Raw genomic sequence first — 17,128 nt, forward strand, 5'->3', positions numbered from 1 at the left:
TCACGATATTCCGAAATAAATATGGTGCTTTAACAGGCTCAACTGATGGTCGCTACGTTTATAGGGCTTGTAGACACGCAACTTCTTCACGCTGATTATTTCGCGTCGAGAACCCGGCATATTTACATACCTGATTGGCAAATGAAGGTATGGGTCTTTTCTTCAAATATTGCTGCACTTCAATTTGATTTCTGGCAAGTCTCGAGATCCGCACTAGGCTGGTCGTGGCTTACCGAGTACCTTGAACATCCCAACCAAATTTTCCTGCAGCTGATTCTATCAGCCAAGCGCATGAAGGAGCTTTGGAAGCAGAATGGAGTCCAACCGGCCTATCTTTCTCCCTCTCCTCGTCTTCTTAGAAAGATTCAATGACATCCCCTTTTCCAGGAAAAGCGGGAAAAGTCATAGTCAAGGTATAGTCCTCCAACATCTCGGCGGAATCGCGGGTTGTGCTTTAGGGAAAAGATATTTCCCAAGGTACTGTTTCTTGATAAGAGCTTCCTCGCTGCTATAGCGTGAACATCGCGCCAGAAAATTCACTCGGGCGCTTCCTCAAGACTTGGAAATCAGATCTACGAAGTACCTGTACGGTTTGGTAAGCGTGGCGCAAAATTTGTCTCCATTCTTGCGTGCTAATGAATAATCATTTATACTAAAGCAGATTGTCCTTCGGGCAACCCACTGTTGAAATTGCACGGCACGCTTAAGATCTAAAGTTCTATTTCGTGAATAGTACTGAATTCCGTTAATCATGCTGGTCTAAACTTTAGAAGATTTCAGGAAATCTTAAAGGACATTTCAATCTCATCGTTGACTGGGATCTCCGTCCCCCCTTTTGTAGGACATTTCCCAACCATGTCGAACGTGCACCTACTGGTTCTAGCGCGCACGCTGCTTGGGAGAAACCTTAGACTCAATGAATTGAATCTCTCCAGAGCAATGGTTGACCCCAACTATTGGTAAACCTTAGTCCTGGATGATTGTTGATCTTGAACTCAAAGTCAGTAACGGCATCCTTGGGAAACCCTCTGCTAATGCTCTCAACTCGCTCTTAGGACTCATAATGATTTCACGGAGGCAGATAAGAATTTTCTTGGACAGAAAATACACTCCCCAATCAGAACTTGAAAGTTTTACGACCAAGGTATTCAGAGTAATATACCACCACCCTCCGAAACAAAGGAAGATCTCACCTCGTATGTTGACTAAAAAAAGTTCTTGCCACTAGCAGTGTATTTGGTTTTAGATGAGTTTTGTGGTTCTTCCAAGTATTTGAAAGCTGAAGTTCGGAATGTTGGGCCTGAGTCCATTTGAACTGGGTTATGAGTCACGATGACCAGACATTACTTACAGGCTGGCATATCCATGAATCTATCGTGGTAGGCGTACGCACAATAACTAAGTGCTTACACTAATCTGGATCGGTGATGTTCTTCATCCGAAACGAGTCTGGACAGGAAGACAGAAAGCTGGCATGCACCAATTTTAACGCCCCAACTCCTTGTTGTCCTATTCAAGTGGGTTAACTCTCTCATCGTCAGAGCAAGGTTCGCATATCTTTACAAAGCTTCCGTATTTGGTTGAATGTCTTGGGTATAAAGACTGAGGAAAATGTGCCTTCAAGAATCATCTCCTTATCCTCACCCACTTTCACTCACACCAACCCAGTCGAGTTCTTCATTTTCATCATGTCCGTCGCTGTTCCTCCCGGTCTCTACCAAGTTCAGGTCACCAGTAATACCAGCCAGAAGGTTGCAGGACCTGCTTCTGCTGGAGGCAACATCACTGTTAACACTTCTACCGCTCAAGTTGTAAGTGAACAAGGCTCGGGCATAGACCATCGACTCCTTTCGCCCCATTCTTGTTTCAATTATCACTGACGATCTCGACATTAGTGGCAAATTACTGGTGACGGAGTGATCACATCGTTCCAGACTGGAAGCTCTGCTGCCCAAGCTCGGACACCGAATGTCCCTGCTATTTCGGGAAACAATGTAGTCGCTGCTGCTGGAACTAGCGCGCAGCAATGGATCATTTCGGGAGCTAATCTGTAAGTGGTGTTTTTTTTTGAGTGCCCACAGTTTTTGCCACCGGGAGAGCTCAAAAATGAAAATCATGGGCTGATTTGTACATTCATTTCCTAGCATTTCTAACACTTATTGGACTGGATATGTCATGACCAGCGATGGAACTCAGCTTTTCTGGGGTGTCGATGGCAGTAATGTGAGTTTTGAATGGTGAACTCATCCCTTCTGGAGCTAACGTAGCTTTGCGGTGTGTTCATCTTTGCAGAACGTACGCGTTACAGGAACTACTGCCAAGACTCAGTTCAGCTTCATTCCTGTTGCTGTCTAGGCTTTACTTGCCACCAGTATCCACAAAGGCTGAGCACTCACTTGATCCAGATAATGTCATTCTTCTATATTCTCTTCTCATCGTATGAACATATCAGGGAACCATTGAGGTTGTTCAACACAATGCCTTGGAACCTGTAGTGTACATATTCATGTATTCCAGCTGGTAAATAAATCTTGTTCAAACACAATTTCCGAAACCCGTACATCGATGTGCTTGATACTTCTTATCGCATACATCTACTGTACATAGCTATCAGCACATCCTCAAAACCTATCTGCGAGCCTTGAGGGCGTTCAATACACAACGCAGCGACTCAATATTGCATGCAATGCACAAAGCCAACATGATTGATGTTGGCAGGTCAGCCCATGTGCATTTCACTCCTTACCTCTCCTAGAAAAAGTAGGACATTAAGATTTTCGAGGTTTTTTGTAGGAATCACACAGGCTTACTTCACATTCAAGTTGATACCATATTGATATCATGTTTAACGCCATTGAGTAACGTTGTACAGCACTAATTTGAACATCCGATGAAGGAATTCAAGTCTGAAGCAATCCCGGGGCATCGCGGGGGCACAAGTACTAGAGATCTCACATTCCGTTTAGAAAGGCAGCACCAGATTTAGCCTTGAAAGCCGTAGAAGCTGTGCCACTCTAAAGGCTGCTTGTGATCCAGTCATCCACTAGTGAGAGGGAAGGGAAGTTGGTGTATGGATTTGAATAAGCATACATCTGAGGCAGAAGACAATGGGAAGGATGTTGAGAATATTCAGTCAATACGCACATTGAAAGCTGCAGATAAATGATTGTGAAGATTAACTCCGATGCGATAGAACTTTTCTATACTGACCGGCGGCGCCCAGCACTAGGGAAGCAGGCGTGACATCGACATCCCAGGCAGCAAGGGTGATGTTTCATGCAAAGGACCTCTCGCTCGAGCGCATCGTCCAGTATACAGGAGATGTACGTGCCAGAAGAACGGACGGCAAAGGAAATGAAGAAAACATACTTGTCGGGGTACTTTAATTGAAAGCCGACAACTGAGCACAGTTATGGCGCGCACCACAGAAGAAACCGCAAATCGTTACACAAGATTCGGACGAGAAGACAGGAGGGTTCGAAGCTACTGTGCCTATCCTACTAATGAGATCGGAAAGTAGCTGGTCAAGGCAGACTGAATATGCGGTCGATAGCTTCAGTGGGTAAAATCGAAAAACTACTGCGGTCTCTGGGCAGCAACAAAATCGCCGAATCTTCCCTTTATGGTCCGAATAACATCTTCCTCTTCGTCGTCCTCCAACTCTGTGACGCTGATGTGGTAGGAATTATAAAGGCCAATTGCGTAATCATACTTTGGTGAGAAAGGTAGTATATGTTGGAGATCGAAGCGACAATGAGCTCTTCAGTCGTCCATGAATTTGTCCATCATATAGTGCTACATGCTCGCTTGGTCCATTGGCGGTGGTCGGGGGAATTGATGCCTCTGGTAGTCGAGAAAATCCTGTATATCCACACCTAACCCGTAGAATAATTTTCGTGGTTTGATGTATCCAGGCTCAAGCCTCCAACGTCGGACGTTGAAGCGGTATTCTTCAGGAAGCGTCTTTTCGGTGGGACACTTCAGATGCTCTTCGGGTTAATCCACTGAGGAAGGCGAGGATGATACAACGAAACACTGAGCAGTCACAACACCACTCACATTGCTCACGGGAGTCGGACGCGGGCACGGTTTGTAGATATCTTCATCAGAGGTCAATTTCTTGTCCAAATATAGTGGCAGCAAAGCGCAGACTTCAGAGTGTTTGAAGGTCCTCGTGGGAGCACCAAAGTAAAATGAAAAATTGGGTACTTCGTGATAAGTGTACGGGTATGATACGGAATCCTGTCAAATAACAAGCGAAGACGAGACAATAATCCAAATGTGGCTTTGCCGGAGATTCAGTTCATGTATTCAGTGGATTGAATCCATAAGGAGGAAAAACCACTGCGGCCTCTGTGCGGCAAGGTATTCACCGAATCTTTCCTTTATAATCCGAATAACATCTTCCTCTTCATCGTCCTCCAGCTCTGTGATGCTAATGTGATGGGAATTATAGAGCACAATCGCGTAATCATACTTTGGTGACAAAGGTAGTATACGCTGGAGCTTGAAGCGACAATGAGCACTTAAGTCCTCTATAACGTCGTCCATGATGTAGTGCCACAAACTCGCTCGGTTGTCCATTGGCGGTGGTCGAGGGAGTTGATGCCTTTGGTGGTAGTCGATAAAATCTTGTATGTCCACACCAAACCCGTAGAATAATTTCTGAGGTTTGATGTATCCGGGCTCAAGCCTCCAACGCCGGACGTTGAAGCGGTATTCTTCAGGAAGCGTCTTTTCCGTGGAACATTTTGGAAGGTCTTCAGGTTTAATCCACTGTGGAAAGCAAGTTTGAAAAAACGGAACAAGCAGTGCGAACATTGCTCACACTTTTTGCGGGATTCGGACGCGGGCACGGGTTATAGATCTCTTCGTCTGGGATATCCATGGATGGTAGCTTTGGAAGGTATGTATCTCAACAGAAGTTGTGACTTGAACAATGCGTGTGGTATGTAATAGTATCCTGTGGACCTCTTGCTGAAATAGACGCCATGGATGCGGGAATTGAAAGTAGCGCTGGGAAATAAAGGGATTTTTGCTGGAGACTGAGTTTCGAGTTCTTTCAATGAAAACTACACGTCAAAAGTAATTTCCTGCAGAGGACATCGTACTACTTATTTTCTGCGCAATCTCTTCACTTTCTTGATCAAATCTGGGCTGAATCCCACTGACTGGATCTGCGTTCTTTGCAGTGCTGCTGAAATGGTCGGTCATGCTGCAATTTCGTGCTTCTCAAGTGACACGTTGTTCGAGGGAGAATACTTATGCAACTCAGGCTAGACTGTAACCTTCAAGAATGTTTTGAGTGCAAAGACTCAGAAAGTGGAAGAAGTTCAGGAAAGAGATGTTCAAATGGGACGTTTGAGCACTATCGGGCCCCTACAGACTGCTTTCGCGCCGACAACCTCAAATGCTGTATTAATATCTATTTCGGAAGTGATGGAATTTTCTGGAGGAATGCTGCTTCCAGTCTACACTCAGCCTCCCCCGTGCCTTCGACAAAACGATCATATATCGAAGAAGAATTGCTCGAATTATGCTCATTGAATCTTCGATACAATTGCGGGAGGCCCTCAAACCAGCTTGTGCAACCTCCATATCGCTTCTTAGAAGCCCTCTAATCTTTTAAAGTAGTAATTGAGATTTTGCGGGCTCCTTCACCACAGAGGCGCGCATCATGTAGAGTGACTCTTCCACTGTCGGATCACTGTATCTGACTCTCTTTCGTCCATAACCTATAAGTACAAGTTGCAGGAGAATTGTGCGACAGCCTGGCGCCGCACTTCGCACACAAATTATCCAAGGTTCGTCGCTAAATACTCTCGGCTGAAGTGGATGCTGCTGTATTTCGTGTGAAAACTAGGCATGTTTTACATGCCTGATAATTATTATTAATTTGCTAGTAGCAAATGGAGATATAGTAAGTCTCTCCTCCAAATATTGTTGCACCGTGATTTGAGTTATGATTAGCGGGTTCCAAACGATCTATCTTTCTCTACCTTTGTCACGGTCTTTCAAAAATTGAAAGCTGTTGTCTTTTCGGTAAAACGCAAGAGGGTGGCAGCCAAGGTCCAGTTCCCAACATTCACGACTTCATCTCAGTGGAACTGCCTTATAACTCCTGGCGAAAGATGTCACTCAAGGGACTGATTCTCGCCAAGACGATGGAAGTTGCTTCTATGTTGGTCATCCACCTAAAGTGTGGACATTGCGTCAGGCTGGCTGCTCGGGTCATTCACTTTTAGAGTCAAATTTCTCAAGACATGGGAATCAGGACTACAATATTCCTGTACGGTTTGGTAAGTGTGGTGCAAGATTTGTCTTCATTCTTGCGTGCTAATGAATAATTACCTATATTAAAACAGATCATCCCTTGCGCAACTCGCGACTGTCAAAATACACGGCACGCTTAACACTTCAAGTCTTAGTTGAATAGCGCTGAATCAGGAAATCCAAAAGGTCATTTCGATCTCAATGTTGGCTAGAATCTCTGTCTCCTTTTCCGTATGTTGTTTCCCAATCTCGTATCAACGTGCACCTGCGGTTTTAGCGTGCCTGCAATTGTAGTGCTTGAGAGAAAAAATCTGAGATATTCAAATGAATTGCCAACGAATCTCTCAAGAGTAGTTTTTGACCTCAAAGGCTGTTGGTGAATCCTGGCCCTGGCTGACAGTTATTCTTGCTCTCAAAGTAAATGACTTTCCTTTGCCGGTATCCTCAAGAGCCCTCTGCTAATGCTCTAAAGTTGTTCTTAGGACTCAGAATCATTTCACGGAGGCAAAAGAGAAGATTCTTAGATATTGTTTACAATTGGAGGAAAAGGAGGAAACGACACGGTCCCATCACAGTCCCATTGAGCGATCTCGGAAAGTCTTACGACAAAGGCACGGTCTGCGAATCGGAGTCTCTTTGTCGTAAATCGCAGAGTGAAATCTTACCACCCTCTGGAATAAAGGTGGAGCATAAATCAGAACTAGGTCATATATCGACTAAATCATTTTTGCCATTGTATTTGGTTTTAGTGAATCATATGAGTTTTCTGGTTCTGTTGAAGTTTGGAATTTTGGAACTTGGGCCTGAGTCCGCTCGAACTCTATGAGTCACAATGACCAGCGATTACCTCCAGGCTGGCATATCCATAATCGATAGCGGTAGGCGTATGCACAATAACTAAGTGCTTACACTAATCTGGCTCGGTGGTGTTCTTCATCCGAAACGAATCTGGACAGGAAGACAGAAAGCTGGCATGCACCAATTTCAACGCGTCGACGACTTGTTGTCCTACCCAAGCGGGTAAACTCTCTCATCGTCAGAGCAAGACTCACATATCTTTACAAAGCTTCCGTATTTGGTTGAACGTCTTGGGTATAAAGACTGAAGAAAATGTGCCTTCAAGAATCATCTCATTATCCTCACTCACTTTCACTCACACCAACCCAGTCAAGCTCTTCATTTTCATCATGTCCGTCGCTGTTCCTCCCGGTCTCTACCAAGTTCAGGTCACCAGTAATACCAGCCAGAAGGTTGCAGGACCTGCTTCTGCTGGAGGCAACATCACTGTTAATACCTCTACCGCTCAAGTTGTAAGTGAACAAGGCTCCGGCGTAGACCATCGACTCCTTTCGCTCCGTTCTTGTTTCAAACATCACTGACGATCTCGACATTAGTGGCAAATTACTGGTGACGGAGTGATCACATCGTTCCAGACTGGAAGCTCTGCTACCCAAGCTCGGACACCGAATGTCCCTGCTATTTCGGGAAACAATGTAGTCGCTGATGCTGGAACTATCGCCCAGCAATGGATCATTTCGGGAGCTAATCTGTAAGTGGTGTCTTTTTTTGAGTGTCCACAGTTTTGCCACTGGGAGAGCTCGAAAATGAAGATCATGGGCTGATTTGTACATTCATTTCCTAGCATTTCTAACACCTATTGGACCGGATATGTCATGACCAGCGATGGAACTCAGCTTTTCTGGGGTGTCGATGGCAGTAATGTAAGTCATGCATAATAACTCATTCCTTCCGGAGCTAACGTAGCTTCGCCTTGCGTTCATCTTTGCAGAACGTACGCGTTACAGGAACTACTGCCAAGACTCAGTTCAACTTCATTCCTATCGCTGTCTAGGCTTTACTTGCCACCAGCATCCACAAAGGCTGAGCACTTACTTGATTCAAATGGTGTCGTTCTTCTATATTGTCTTCTCATTGTATGAACTTCATATCGGGGAACCATTGAAGTTGTTCAACACAATGCCTTGGAACCCGCGGTATGTGTATGTATTCGTGTATTCCAGCTGGAAAATAAATCATTTTTGAATGACTTGCTCGATATATGTAAAGAACTTCGATTCGTTGAGACGGTTTCCTTCTAAAATCCGCCCGTATGAATAATACCAAGCTTTGATTTGTTGACATTTCCTTGCATCTTCGCCATCATGCCTACGGTGACGACTTGGATTGGGGTGGTACCGGTCGAGTTGTAGTGTGTGGAATCCAAAGGTTGGAGGTGTTCTTTTTCCTTTCGACATTCAAGTTGTATACTTTGCTCGCAATGAATCCTTGTTCGTTCAGTAATATTCGTCCTCAACCGACCCGAATGGGTGAATGTACGATCTTGCACAATCCGAAACCCGACTCGTCACCGGTCACCGCACAGCGTCTTTTCGTACAGCACCGCCATCTCTAGTCATTACGACGGTCGACGCAGGTTTGACCCTCAGGAGTCAGTAGCCCTTTCAAGCTTGTCGTCTATATGGTCTAGGGCCTTCCGTTTCAAAAAAAACTATTGGCAGCTGTGCAGACCTGTGCAGCTTGAAACAGGTTCGCAAAGTTGGAACCGCTTCCAGATTCCGAATTTTCCAGAACCCTGAAAACAACGATGATTGAAAAGAGGCGGCCAGTCATTCCCTGGATTCTCAGAGCTGGTCTCTTCAGTCTTTGAACTACCATTAGGCAAATCGTACATCACCTCGGGTCCAATAAGAATCCAACGCTATCGTTATTCGAGTTCTACCACACAAAAATCCCGATATGGTTCATGCACACGCCGCTCTTGTTGCTCTCTTTGTTTTCGGAGCTGTCTTCGTGCTTGCAGTCCCAGTTCCAGAAGATCTTTCCAGCGCTCTCGTAGCTCGGTCGTTCACATATGGAAAGCGCTCGTCATTGCCATCCTCCTCAGGTAAACCAAATTTTTTTATAGATGATCAAAATTCGAACCAGTTGCCTCAATAGGGTTCTCTATTGCCAGTGGTCTCGAGGGTGAAGAACGAGATACTCTCAGTCCCTTTGGATCACCCAAAAGCCCTGTTTTCGACCGTCATCCCGAACCCTATATCCACTCCGACATCACCTCTCAAACGCCAAATGGAGCGATACTTTCTCAGATAAACGCTTTAGTGCAATACGGGCCGCTTAGAAACAGGCTTCAAAAGCTCCTATCGAACTCACATCCTCCGGCTAAACCTACCTGGAATGCCCTCTTCGATATTTTGAGGAACCCTCACGACCACTCAACCAGAAGCAAATGTGACGAGATACTCAATGGCATAGAGAAAGTAGATGCGAACACACAGCTCGAGATAATCATTCTCTGGATTAATAAAATCATCACTGAAGCTGATAGACGGGAATTAGAAACGATTGTCGGCAAGTTGAAGGAACAACCTAAAGAAGATGCGTCTCTCGACTTTGTCGATGACCTGTGGTTGAAGTACAACGAAGAGTTGATGAACTATAAGGTAGCCCTTGTGCATGCTCTTCCTCGAGGTTTTCGAAGTCCTTAGCGTCCTGTCCTTGTCGAAGTCAAATGAAATGGATGGGAATGAATCTGAAAGGGTGGGTCTCCAATCCATCTGCCATGATTGTATTAAGCTGATGCGCTGTTCTGTACATCACTTTCTGTAATATGGAACTAGACGGAATGACTGGCGTATCAGTACGCCTCCAAGACTTCACAAAACATTTGCCTCAGGGTACTACTCTAGTACATATACTTGGCCCAGCAGGCGCGGGTTTTCCGATCACTTGTTATCTTGTTTCAGGTAGAGGTTGATGTATGGGAATCTACATAGCCTTAAACGGTCGAGTGGATTCGATTTTTCAAATCACCTACATAATATAGATTTTGTATTGTCACGAGCAAGCGTTGAATATTTACGCTTTGACCAACTGCTTTTTATTCTGTCTCGAACAGTCAATGCTGCGGGTTCTCCGTTCTTCGCCCGAATGCTCTATACCTCACTCTGCATCTTCTCAGACACGCTTGAGCAAGAACAAATGGATACTGTGGGATATACATACATACATCAAAGAAGCGATAGGAGCATTATTGAAAGGATAGTTGCTGTCATATACACGTTTTGGGCGCAGTAGTAGCACATTGTCTTCGAAACATCAGAGAGGTAATGACGGGGCATATAGGAAAAACATCACGAAAGAGGGGAGACCGTTTGACACGTTGCCGCCTCATGGTGTTCAAAGGAAGTGCACCAAAACCATCGGGTAAAACCCAGGTATGGAGACTATATTTCTTCTACATGTCCTCAGTCACGACTACAACTTTTCCGACCACCCTAGCATATTATGGCGCTGGAATCATCGGCTTTTTCACTCTCGCATCCTTTGGCATGAAGAAAATCTCTGGCTGTTTTCGCTGGATCCCGTTTTCACGGAACGATCTCTCCACAAACGTCATCCAAGACTTAAGACAGACGTTATCACAAAGAGATGCTGAGATTGCGGAACTTCGAGTATCTCTTTCTACTGCGGAGAATAGGTCGACGAAAACAGCACGGGAATTGGAAGCCTCGAGGAAAGAAATCGAACACGTGAATCGAACACGAACTAATTTGGAAAAGCGGGTAAGGGAGGCGCTGGTAGGGAAAGAAGCGCTGGAGCATGAATTGGGCACTCGAGCAGAGGAGCTGGCTACATCGAGAGAGGACGCGAACAGGATCCAGGAGGCACTGAACCAGACAAAGACGCTGTTGGATATGCGCACTGCAGAGCTTGAGGTCGCACAAGCGTTCCTACCGAGATCAGATCGATACGCGGGAGCAGACATCATGAAGATGGTTGAATCGCTCAATTCAGAGATCCACCAGACCGCATCCATCATGGCAGACGTGTTTTCACCAGACTTGCAAGGCCCAGGAACGGTTCTCGGTGATGGCGAAGTGGGATTACACGAGGCGGCTGTGCACACTGAAGAAATCTTGGGAGAGGGGATGACGAAGATACTTCAGACGTTCAACCACCAGGAAGAGAATATCTTACTCCAAATCGCGTTCCAAGCATCGATGTGTGCGTTCACCGAATGGATCATGGACTCTTGGTGTTATCATGACAGGGATTCGGAAGTCGAGGCTGTGTTGCAGGAGACATACGAACAACTACGAGAAACAGGTAAGCTGTGGGGCGTGCATCCTCGTTCGTGACACGTTTTGAAGATATCTTTGGGTATCACCTATTAGAGGAACAGCCCGTGTCTGCAAGGTGGCGTATCCTGACTCGAAAATACGTTCGAAAACTCTACCCTAGAGTTGAGCAACCGAATCTGGCCTACCACATCCTTGCTGCATGTGCCAACATCTTGATCACCTCCGGCCTTCACGAATCGGAACAAGGGCTCTTGGAAAGGCTCGCAGCACGGTTTGCCGACAGAGTAGCACTGATAGTTGAAAGAGCCGTCCATCTGAACAATGTTATTGGCGACGATATCACGTCTTGCGAGTTTGTGCCGATCTATTGCACGCCAGATGTCATTTTCGACCCCAGTACGATGGAGAACGCGACTGAAAACGGATCTGCGACGGCAGGTCAAGAGGAAATTTCTGTGCATAACGAGAACAAGATCCTTTGTACTACGGATTTGGGACTTTTGAAAGCAGAGAAGGTACATGGAGAGGAGGGAACTTGGGATAATACGGTTCTGCTCAAACCAAAGATCGTTATGCCATCTGCTTTGACCGCCTCGCCCACCTCATCCGAATCCCCTGATTGGAGGACTCAATCACTCCATGGTGAACAGGAAGAGTTGTAATCACAGCTGGATCTGTATTATTTGTCGCTCATTTTCAATGACCTTTTATGATATGCTGCAAAACAAACTTACCTTCATTAGCTAGTACGACCCACGTTGCCTTCTTGTCTATAGCATATTCCTATCATATTTACGACTGTATATTCTGCATATATTACTCCTGTAATATATTAACTGCTGACTGCTGTATGGGGTGCCCATAGAAACAAGTAACGCAAAAAGATCGAGCGACACGCGCACCTACTAAAGCTCGAAGACCCGAGCAGAAGTGTCCTTTCTCAGACGGTCCTCTTCAGCTGCAGCTTTCGAATCTCCGAGACTTGACTGAAAGTTTCGTCTGCAGCATTCCGGAAGAACTGTGCCGACATGACTTCGAAGAAACCAGACCGTGTCGATCGTCACAAACGCATTTTCACCAGACGAGTAGACCCAGAAACGAATGGATTATACTACTTCCATCGGGGAACTGTCAGTTTAGTATGGACTTTGACCAGGAAGAGTCTCTGAAACCCACACCAGACAGAGCGCTTTCACTAAACACCAGATAGATCATAGGCCCCGAGTGAATTCGCGTAGCATCGACCTCAATCTTTGACCTTCAGGCCTACTTGAAATCGAAACATGTCGTCTAGACTCTGAGTTAACCACTTCACAGTAGCTTGGTCTGACTGTCATTCATTTTCAGTCTCCCATCGCCTTCACGTACGGACCTCTCCTGGAATCACCCATCATAATTTTCTTCTTACTGACAGTTCCAATAGATTGTACCACATCAAGTATATGAATGTAATAACCTATATGAGGTAGATGGACATGAAAACGAGGTACAAGGGAAATATGAAGCGACTCACACTCATGAAGAGATCTCCTCTGCATCAATGACTTCTTGTTCAGCGGCTGCTTTTGCCTCTCTCTCTAATTCTTCCAATGTCGGGTTGGCTTTCTCCCAAGCTTTCAGTGCAGCCTCAAAAGCTTCCCACACTCTCCTACCAGCAAGCTCACCACCAAATTCACCATCATCCGGTAGATCCAGGGTTTGCGGTTCCTTCTCAGCCGCCTTTCCATTTCCATTTCCCTTATCGCTTCGATTTCCATCCGCAACTCCTTCCGGAGGTGGAGAGGGCACCTTTAACCTCACCACAGCACACTCGGCGTACAACGCACCAGGTTTGAGTACCTCTTCAGGTGACTCGGTGACGGACTTGTCAATAAGACTATCATTCTTGGCCTTGGGCTGATTCTGGATTGTTTGAGAGAGGAATTTGAACGGGGTCGGCAAGAATAGGACGTGCAATACCGACTGGACCGCAGCGACGGAGGATTTTGTGCAAAGGTGGAGCAAGGGTAGAGCAAGCAGGTACCTGAGAAACCGTCAGGATCAAACATAGAGTAGATCGGAGCACGACTCACAGAAAAACACCCATTATCGAATAACCGTCGGTGGACGTCCAATCTGCATTTAGTATACGAGCGACAGTATCTGCTCTACTGATACCAGGCGAAACCGTGATCGCCACGATGTTAGATTTTTGTGAATCGGAGTTCACGACGGGGATTGCAGAGCTATTACTGTCGGTTTTCGGAATCTGAGCGGCCGGCAGTGCATCCAGGATACGCTGCAGATGTCGGGTAAGGATGATGGTGCGTAAAGAGCGTGTTCCTTCTGCGAGAAATGTGGAATTCAGTGGAGGAGTTTCGTCAGATGTAAGTGAGTCGTAGAATGCCGATGAAAATGAGGGAGCAGAAGCGGCAGCGTAGAAACGGTTGACAACGTTGATTATACGAATGTCGCGTTCGGTAGGAGCGGTGAGAAGAGATGGAAGTAGGAGCGTGATCAACAGAAACGAAGCTAACGAGAGTTGCTCTCTCTCTACATCATCCTTCGCTTTTGGCTTGGTCATAAAGCGTCGGAGTGCACCAATGTGTGGAAATTCATGAGTGAAAAGCAGAGCGTCCAATCTCTTTACTTCGCCTGACAAAAAGTGTTTGCAGAATGACTGGATGGACGCTGGAGAAAGCAAATCACAATGCTCGGCATATATTTGTTCGTTGGACGTCGTTGTCCGGAGCACATCAACTATTAGAGAGACCCTTGGGGAATCTATTGGATCTGGTGAAAGAGCAATTATATGGGCTCCTCTTTCGGCTAGTTCTTGTAAAATGGTCAGTCCAAAAGGAGTGAAGCCTCCCTAGAACAAACGTTTCAAATCTACAAACAAGAAAGAGTTTGTCGTCACATACAGTGACCAGTATAGTCCTCGCATGCAAATCTCTTTCTCTGTTTGTTGCCCGGCCTTGTGAATATGTTCGCACAGCAAAAATAGTCGCAATAGCAGCGACGATGTGGAGTGTGTATTGAGTTGGAAAGTACTTGGAGCCCAAGACTTCGAGGATATTGAGAACCATGAAAGAAATCAAGCGCGACTCAATAATCAGATGCCGCTGCTTCAAGCGCCACGTGGAAAGTTGATTATCTTGTTTTGGCCCTTCTTGAAGTTCCCAAAGGTTCCCAAAAATATTCGCTTCAGAGAGCCAGCTATTATCTGAACGATATCTACTATTGCTCCATCTCTTTATCTCACCAGTAGAGGAAAATGAAGGTTCATTTCGCGGTTTCGATAATGGCTGGCGCAGGGCTGGCGAATGGAAAATTCTTAATAGCCCATGCATCAAATTCAACGGGCATGTAGTGTAGGGGTTATCGCGTTCGCTTCGCATGTTTGCCCTGCGAAAGGTCTCCGGTTCAATTCCGGACTTGTCCAATCATTTTTCTTTTTCTGCGCACGCGCGACGCGGCCCGAATCCAATTTTTTTTGAAGAAACTCCTCACGATACGACCACCATCCAGATGAGCGGCAGTCTCATCTCCGCCGTCTCTTGGGTGAAACGAGGTGTCGCCCTTCAAAATCCCTCCAAATATGTTTTGGACGATCAAGAACTTGAACGTGTTAGTGCATTAGCAAGAATCGAACTAGAGGACGCGCAGGTTGAACTTAAGAGGGCACACAATGCTGCGAAAAGTATGGGAAAGAGTGATATAGATGGAGAGGATGGCGACAGCGACGTGGACGTTGAGGTTATAGAAGGAGATAGGGATGGAGATGAGGGAGATTGGGTCGAGTGAGTTGATTTCTGTACTGAAATTTCAGTTTTTCTTCTTTTCCTAATTCTTTGCACAGCGAAGATGAGAACGCAATGGACGTTGATCCCGAGGCTGCCCCTCCAAATCCTAACTCGGATTCAAAAACGACAACATCAAAAGACGACGATCTTTCTCAATATAACTTGGACGACTATGATGATGATACACCTGGAGATAGTAAGCATTCGTATATCTCGGGGAGCCTAGTCCTAACAATACTAATTCGCAGATATCAGCCATTTCAGCAATATCAACAATATTGCTGTGTATAAAAATAACGATGAAGATCCTTATATCACACTAAAAGTAAAATTAACGATCCTTCTCGTCTATTCTTTTACCGAGTTATTTTTCTATATAGGACGACGAAGATGACATTGAAGCAGAACGCTCTGAACTTGAAGTCCTTCCCTCAGATAACCTCCTCGTCGTTGCCAAAACCGAAGACGAAATCTCCCAATTAGAGATCTACGTTTACGAAGAATCTGAAGCCAATCTATACGTCCACCACGATCTGATGTTACCCAACTTCCCTCTATGCCTTGAATGGCTCGACTTCCCGCCCGCTTCTTCATCATCTTCCACTATGAACAACGATCCTTCAAATCTAGGCTTCGGTAACTACATCGCCGTCGGGACACTCGATCCCGAAATCGAGATATGGTCGCTCGACGTCGTAGAGGCAATGTACCCAAACAGCGTCTTGGGTCGACCCGATAAGACAAAAGCCCATATCCCAGTTCCCCTTGGTACGGGTAAGAAAAAGAAAAAGAAGACCAAATCGAGACAGACGGAAAAAGCATACCACGTCGATGCAGTGTTGGGGCTAAGCTGGAATAAAAAGCAAAGGAATTTACTTGCCAGCGCGAGTGCGGATAAGACCGTGAAGCTATGGGATCTGAGTCGGGATCCGACGATTACTGGGGGAGAGGGTGGTGCGTTGCGGAGTTTCGATGTTCATAAAGACAAGGTACAGGCGGTGCAATGGAATGAGAAAGATCCAGCGGTATTGTTAACGGGAAGTTACGATCGGACTGTGAGGACATTCGATTCGAGAGCGCCGGAAGGAGGGGTCGGAGCGTTTTTGGGAAGTGATGTCGAGGCACTGAGATGGGATCCGTGGAACGAGAGTGGGTTCTATGTAAGTATCATCCTCTTTCCGTCTTGTGAAATGCCTGTTTCAATTACCAACTCTTACTATTTCGCTGTCTTAGGTTTCCCTCGAAAACGGCCTCGTGCTTAATTTTGACGCCCGCACACTTCCTTCCAGCTCCAACCTCGATCAGCCTTCCCCGGCACGGTTTACACTCCAAGCACACGACGGTGCTGCATCCGCTCTCGACGTGAACCCACATATCAAAGGCTGCATCGTGACAGGTGGAAGCGACAAACTAGTCAAAGTGTGGAACATCGAACAAAATGAAGGCGGGAAAAACAATGTCAGCCTGGTACAGTCGAGAGATCTAGGGGTGGTACGTGCCTCTTGGATACCAAAATTGAGACATGAACGAACTGATTTTTCTCCACAGGGAAAAGTCTTCTCCACCTCATTCTCTCCAGACTCGCCCCTCACAGTCGCCGCCGGAGGGTCAAAAGCCAAACTACAGATATGGGACGTGGCATCGAACGCAGGTGCGAGAAAAGCGTTCGGAGGGAAGTTGAGAGAGGCTGGAAAAGTGTTGAGTGAAAGGAGTGCTGAAGAGGCGCGGGGAGGTGTAGTTGGATTGGTTAGCGATGGTGAAGAGAGCGATGGTGAGGATGGTGAAGATGAGTAAGAAATAAGGCATTTAATTTAGGTGATAGTCATGCCTGATCTACGAATCATACTTTTGGCAATACGTTTGGGCGTTCAAACGAGATCGAATCGTAACCGGGCTCCAGTGCTGAACTGCGCTGAAGCGCTGAAATCTGGGCTCTGCATTATTCCAGACAGAACTCGCCTCAAT

General features: G+C 46.0%; 7 protein-coding genes and 1 non-coding gene across 8 annotated transcripts; 6 read left to right on the plus strand and 2 right to left on the minus strand.

Moving 5' to 3' along the window:
- Positions 1–1,688: 1,688 nt before the first annotated feature.
- On the plus strand, positions 1,689–2,355 carry C8R40DRAFT_1169132 (uncharacterized protein; the record flags this gene model as incomplete). The annotated part of the gene is made up of 4 exons (XM_046231326.1): positions 1,689–1,811; positions 1,896–2,050; positions 2,145–2,223; positions 2,293–2,355. 4 exons carry the CDS (start codon positions 1,689–1,691, stop codon positions 2,353–2,355), a joined length of 420 nt encoding a protein of 139 aa, XP_046087693.1.
- A 1,956-nt stretch (positions 2,356–4,311) lies between these two features.
- C8R40DRAFT_1169133 (uncharacterized protein) lies at positions 4,312–4,888 on the minus strand (the record flags this gene model as incomplete). Its single annotated transcript, XM_046231327.1, has 2 exons — positions 4,312–4,776; positions 4,829–4,888. 2 exons carry the CDS (start codon positions 4,886–4,888, stop codon positions 4,312–4,314), a joined length of 525 nt encoding a protein of 174 aa, XP_046087694.1.
- A 2,572-nt stretch (positions 4,889–7,460) lies between these two features.
- Positions 7,461–8,125, plus strand: C8R40DRAFT_1068399 (uncharacterized protein; the record flags this gene model as incomplete). The annotated part of the gene is made up of 4 exons (XM_046226006.1): positions 7,461–7,583; positions 7,668–7,822; positions 7,916–7,994; positions 8,063–8,125. 4 exons carry the CDS (start codon positions 7,461–7,463, stop codon positions 8,123–8,125), a joined length of 420 nt encoding a protein of 139 aa, XP_046087695.1.
- Positions 8,126–9,030: 905 nt separating this feature from the next.
- C8R40DRAFT_1169135 (uncharacterized protein) lies at positions 9,031–9,782 on the plus strand (the record flags this gene model as incomplete). Its single annotated transcript, XM_046231328.1, has 2 exons — positions 9,031–9,178; positions 9,232–9,782. The coding sequence occupies 2 exons, from the start codon at positions 9,031–9,033 to the stop codon at positions 9,780–9,782; spliced, it is 699 nt and encodes a 232-aa protein (XP_046087696.1).
- An 843-nt stretch (positions 9,783–10,625) lies between these two features.
- C8R40DRAFT_1041894 (uncharacterized protein) lies at positions 10,626–12,040 on the plus strand (the record flags this gene model as incomplete). Its single annotated transcript, XM_046224029.1, has 2 exons — positions 10,626–11,403; positions 11,472–12,040. The coding sequence occupies 2 exons, from the start codon at positions 10,626–10,628 to the stop codon at positions 12,038–12,040; spliced, it is 1,347 nt and encodes a 448-aa protein (XP_046087697.1).
- Positions 12,041–12,893: 853 nt separating this feature from the next.
- C8R40DRAFT_1068402 (uncharacterized protein) lies at positions 12,894–14,446 on the minus strand (the record flags this gene model as incomplete). The annotated part of the gene is made up of 3 exons (XM_046226007.1): positions 12,894–13,401; positions 13,451–14,229; positions 14,282–14,446. The coding sequence occupies 3 exons, from the start codon at positions 14,444–14,446 to the stop codon at positions 12,894–12,896; spliced, it is 1,452 nt and encodes a 483-aa protein (XP_046087698.1).
- Positions 14,447–14,720: 274 nt separating this feature from the next.
- C8R40DRAFT_t97 lies at positions 14,721–14,802 on the plus strand. Its single transcript has one exon. It is a non-coding gene; the product is annotated as a tRNA-Ala (tRNA).
- An 86-nt stretch (positions 14,803–14,888) lies between these two features.
- Positions 14,889–16,957, plus strand: C8R40DRAFT_1159991 (WD40-repeat-containing domain protein; the record flags this gene model as incomplete). Its single annotated transcript, XM_046229958.1, has 6 exons — positions 14,889–15,160; positions 15,220–15,359; positions 15,412–15,488; positions 15,544–16,323; positions 16,397–16,654; positions 16,712–16,957. 6 exons carry the CDS (start codon positions 14,889–14,891, stop codon positions 16,955–16,957), a joined length of 1,773 nt encoding a protein of 590 aa, XP_046087699.1.
- Positions 16,958–17,128: the final 171 nt, after the last annotated feature.

Source organism: Lentinula edodes (assembly GCF_021015755.1).
Source record: "Lentinula edodes strain Le(Bin) 0899 ss11 chromosome Unknown C8R40scaffold_12, whole genome shotgun sequence".
Taxonomy (NCBI): domain Eukaryota; kingdom Fungi; phylum Basidiomycota; class Agaricomycetes; order Agaricales; family Omphalotaceae; genus Lentinula; species Lentinula edodes.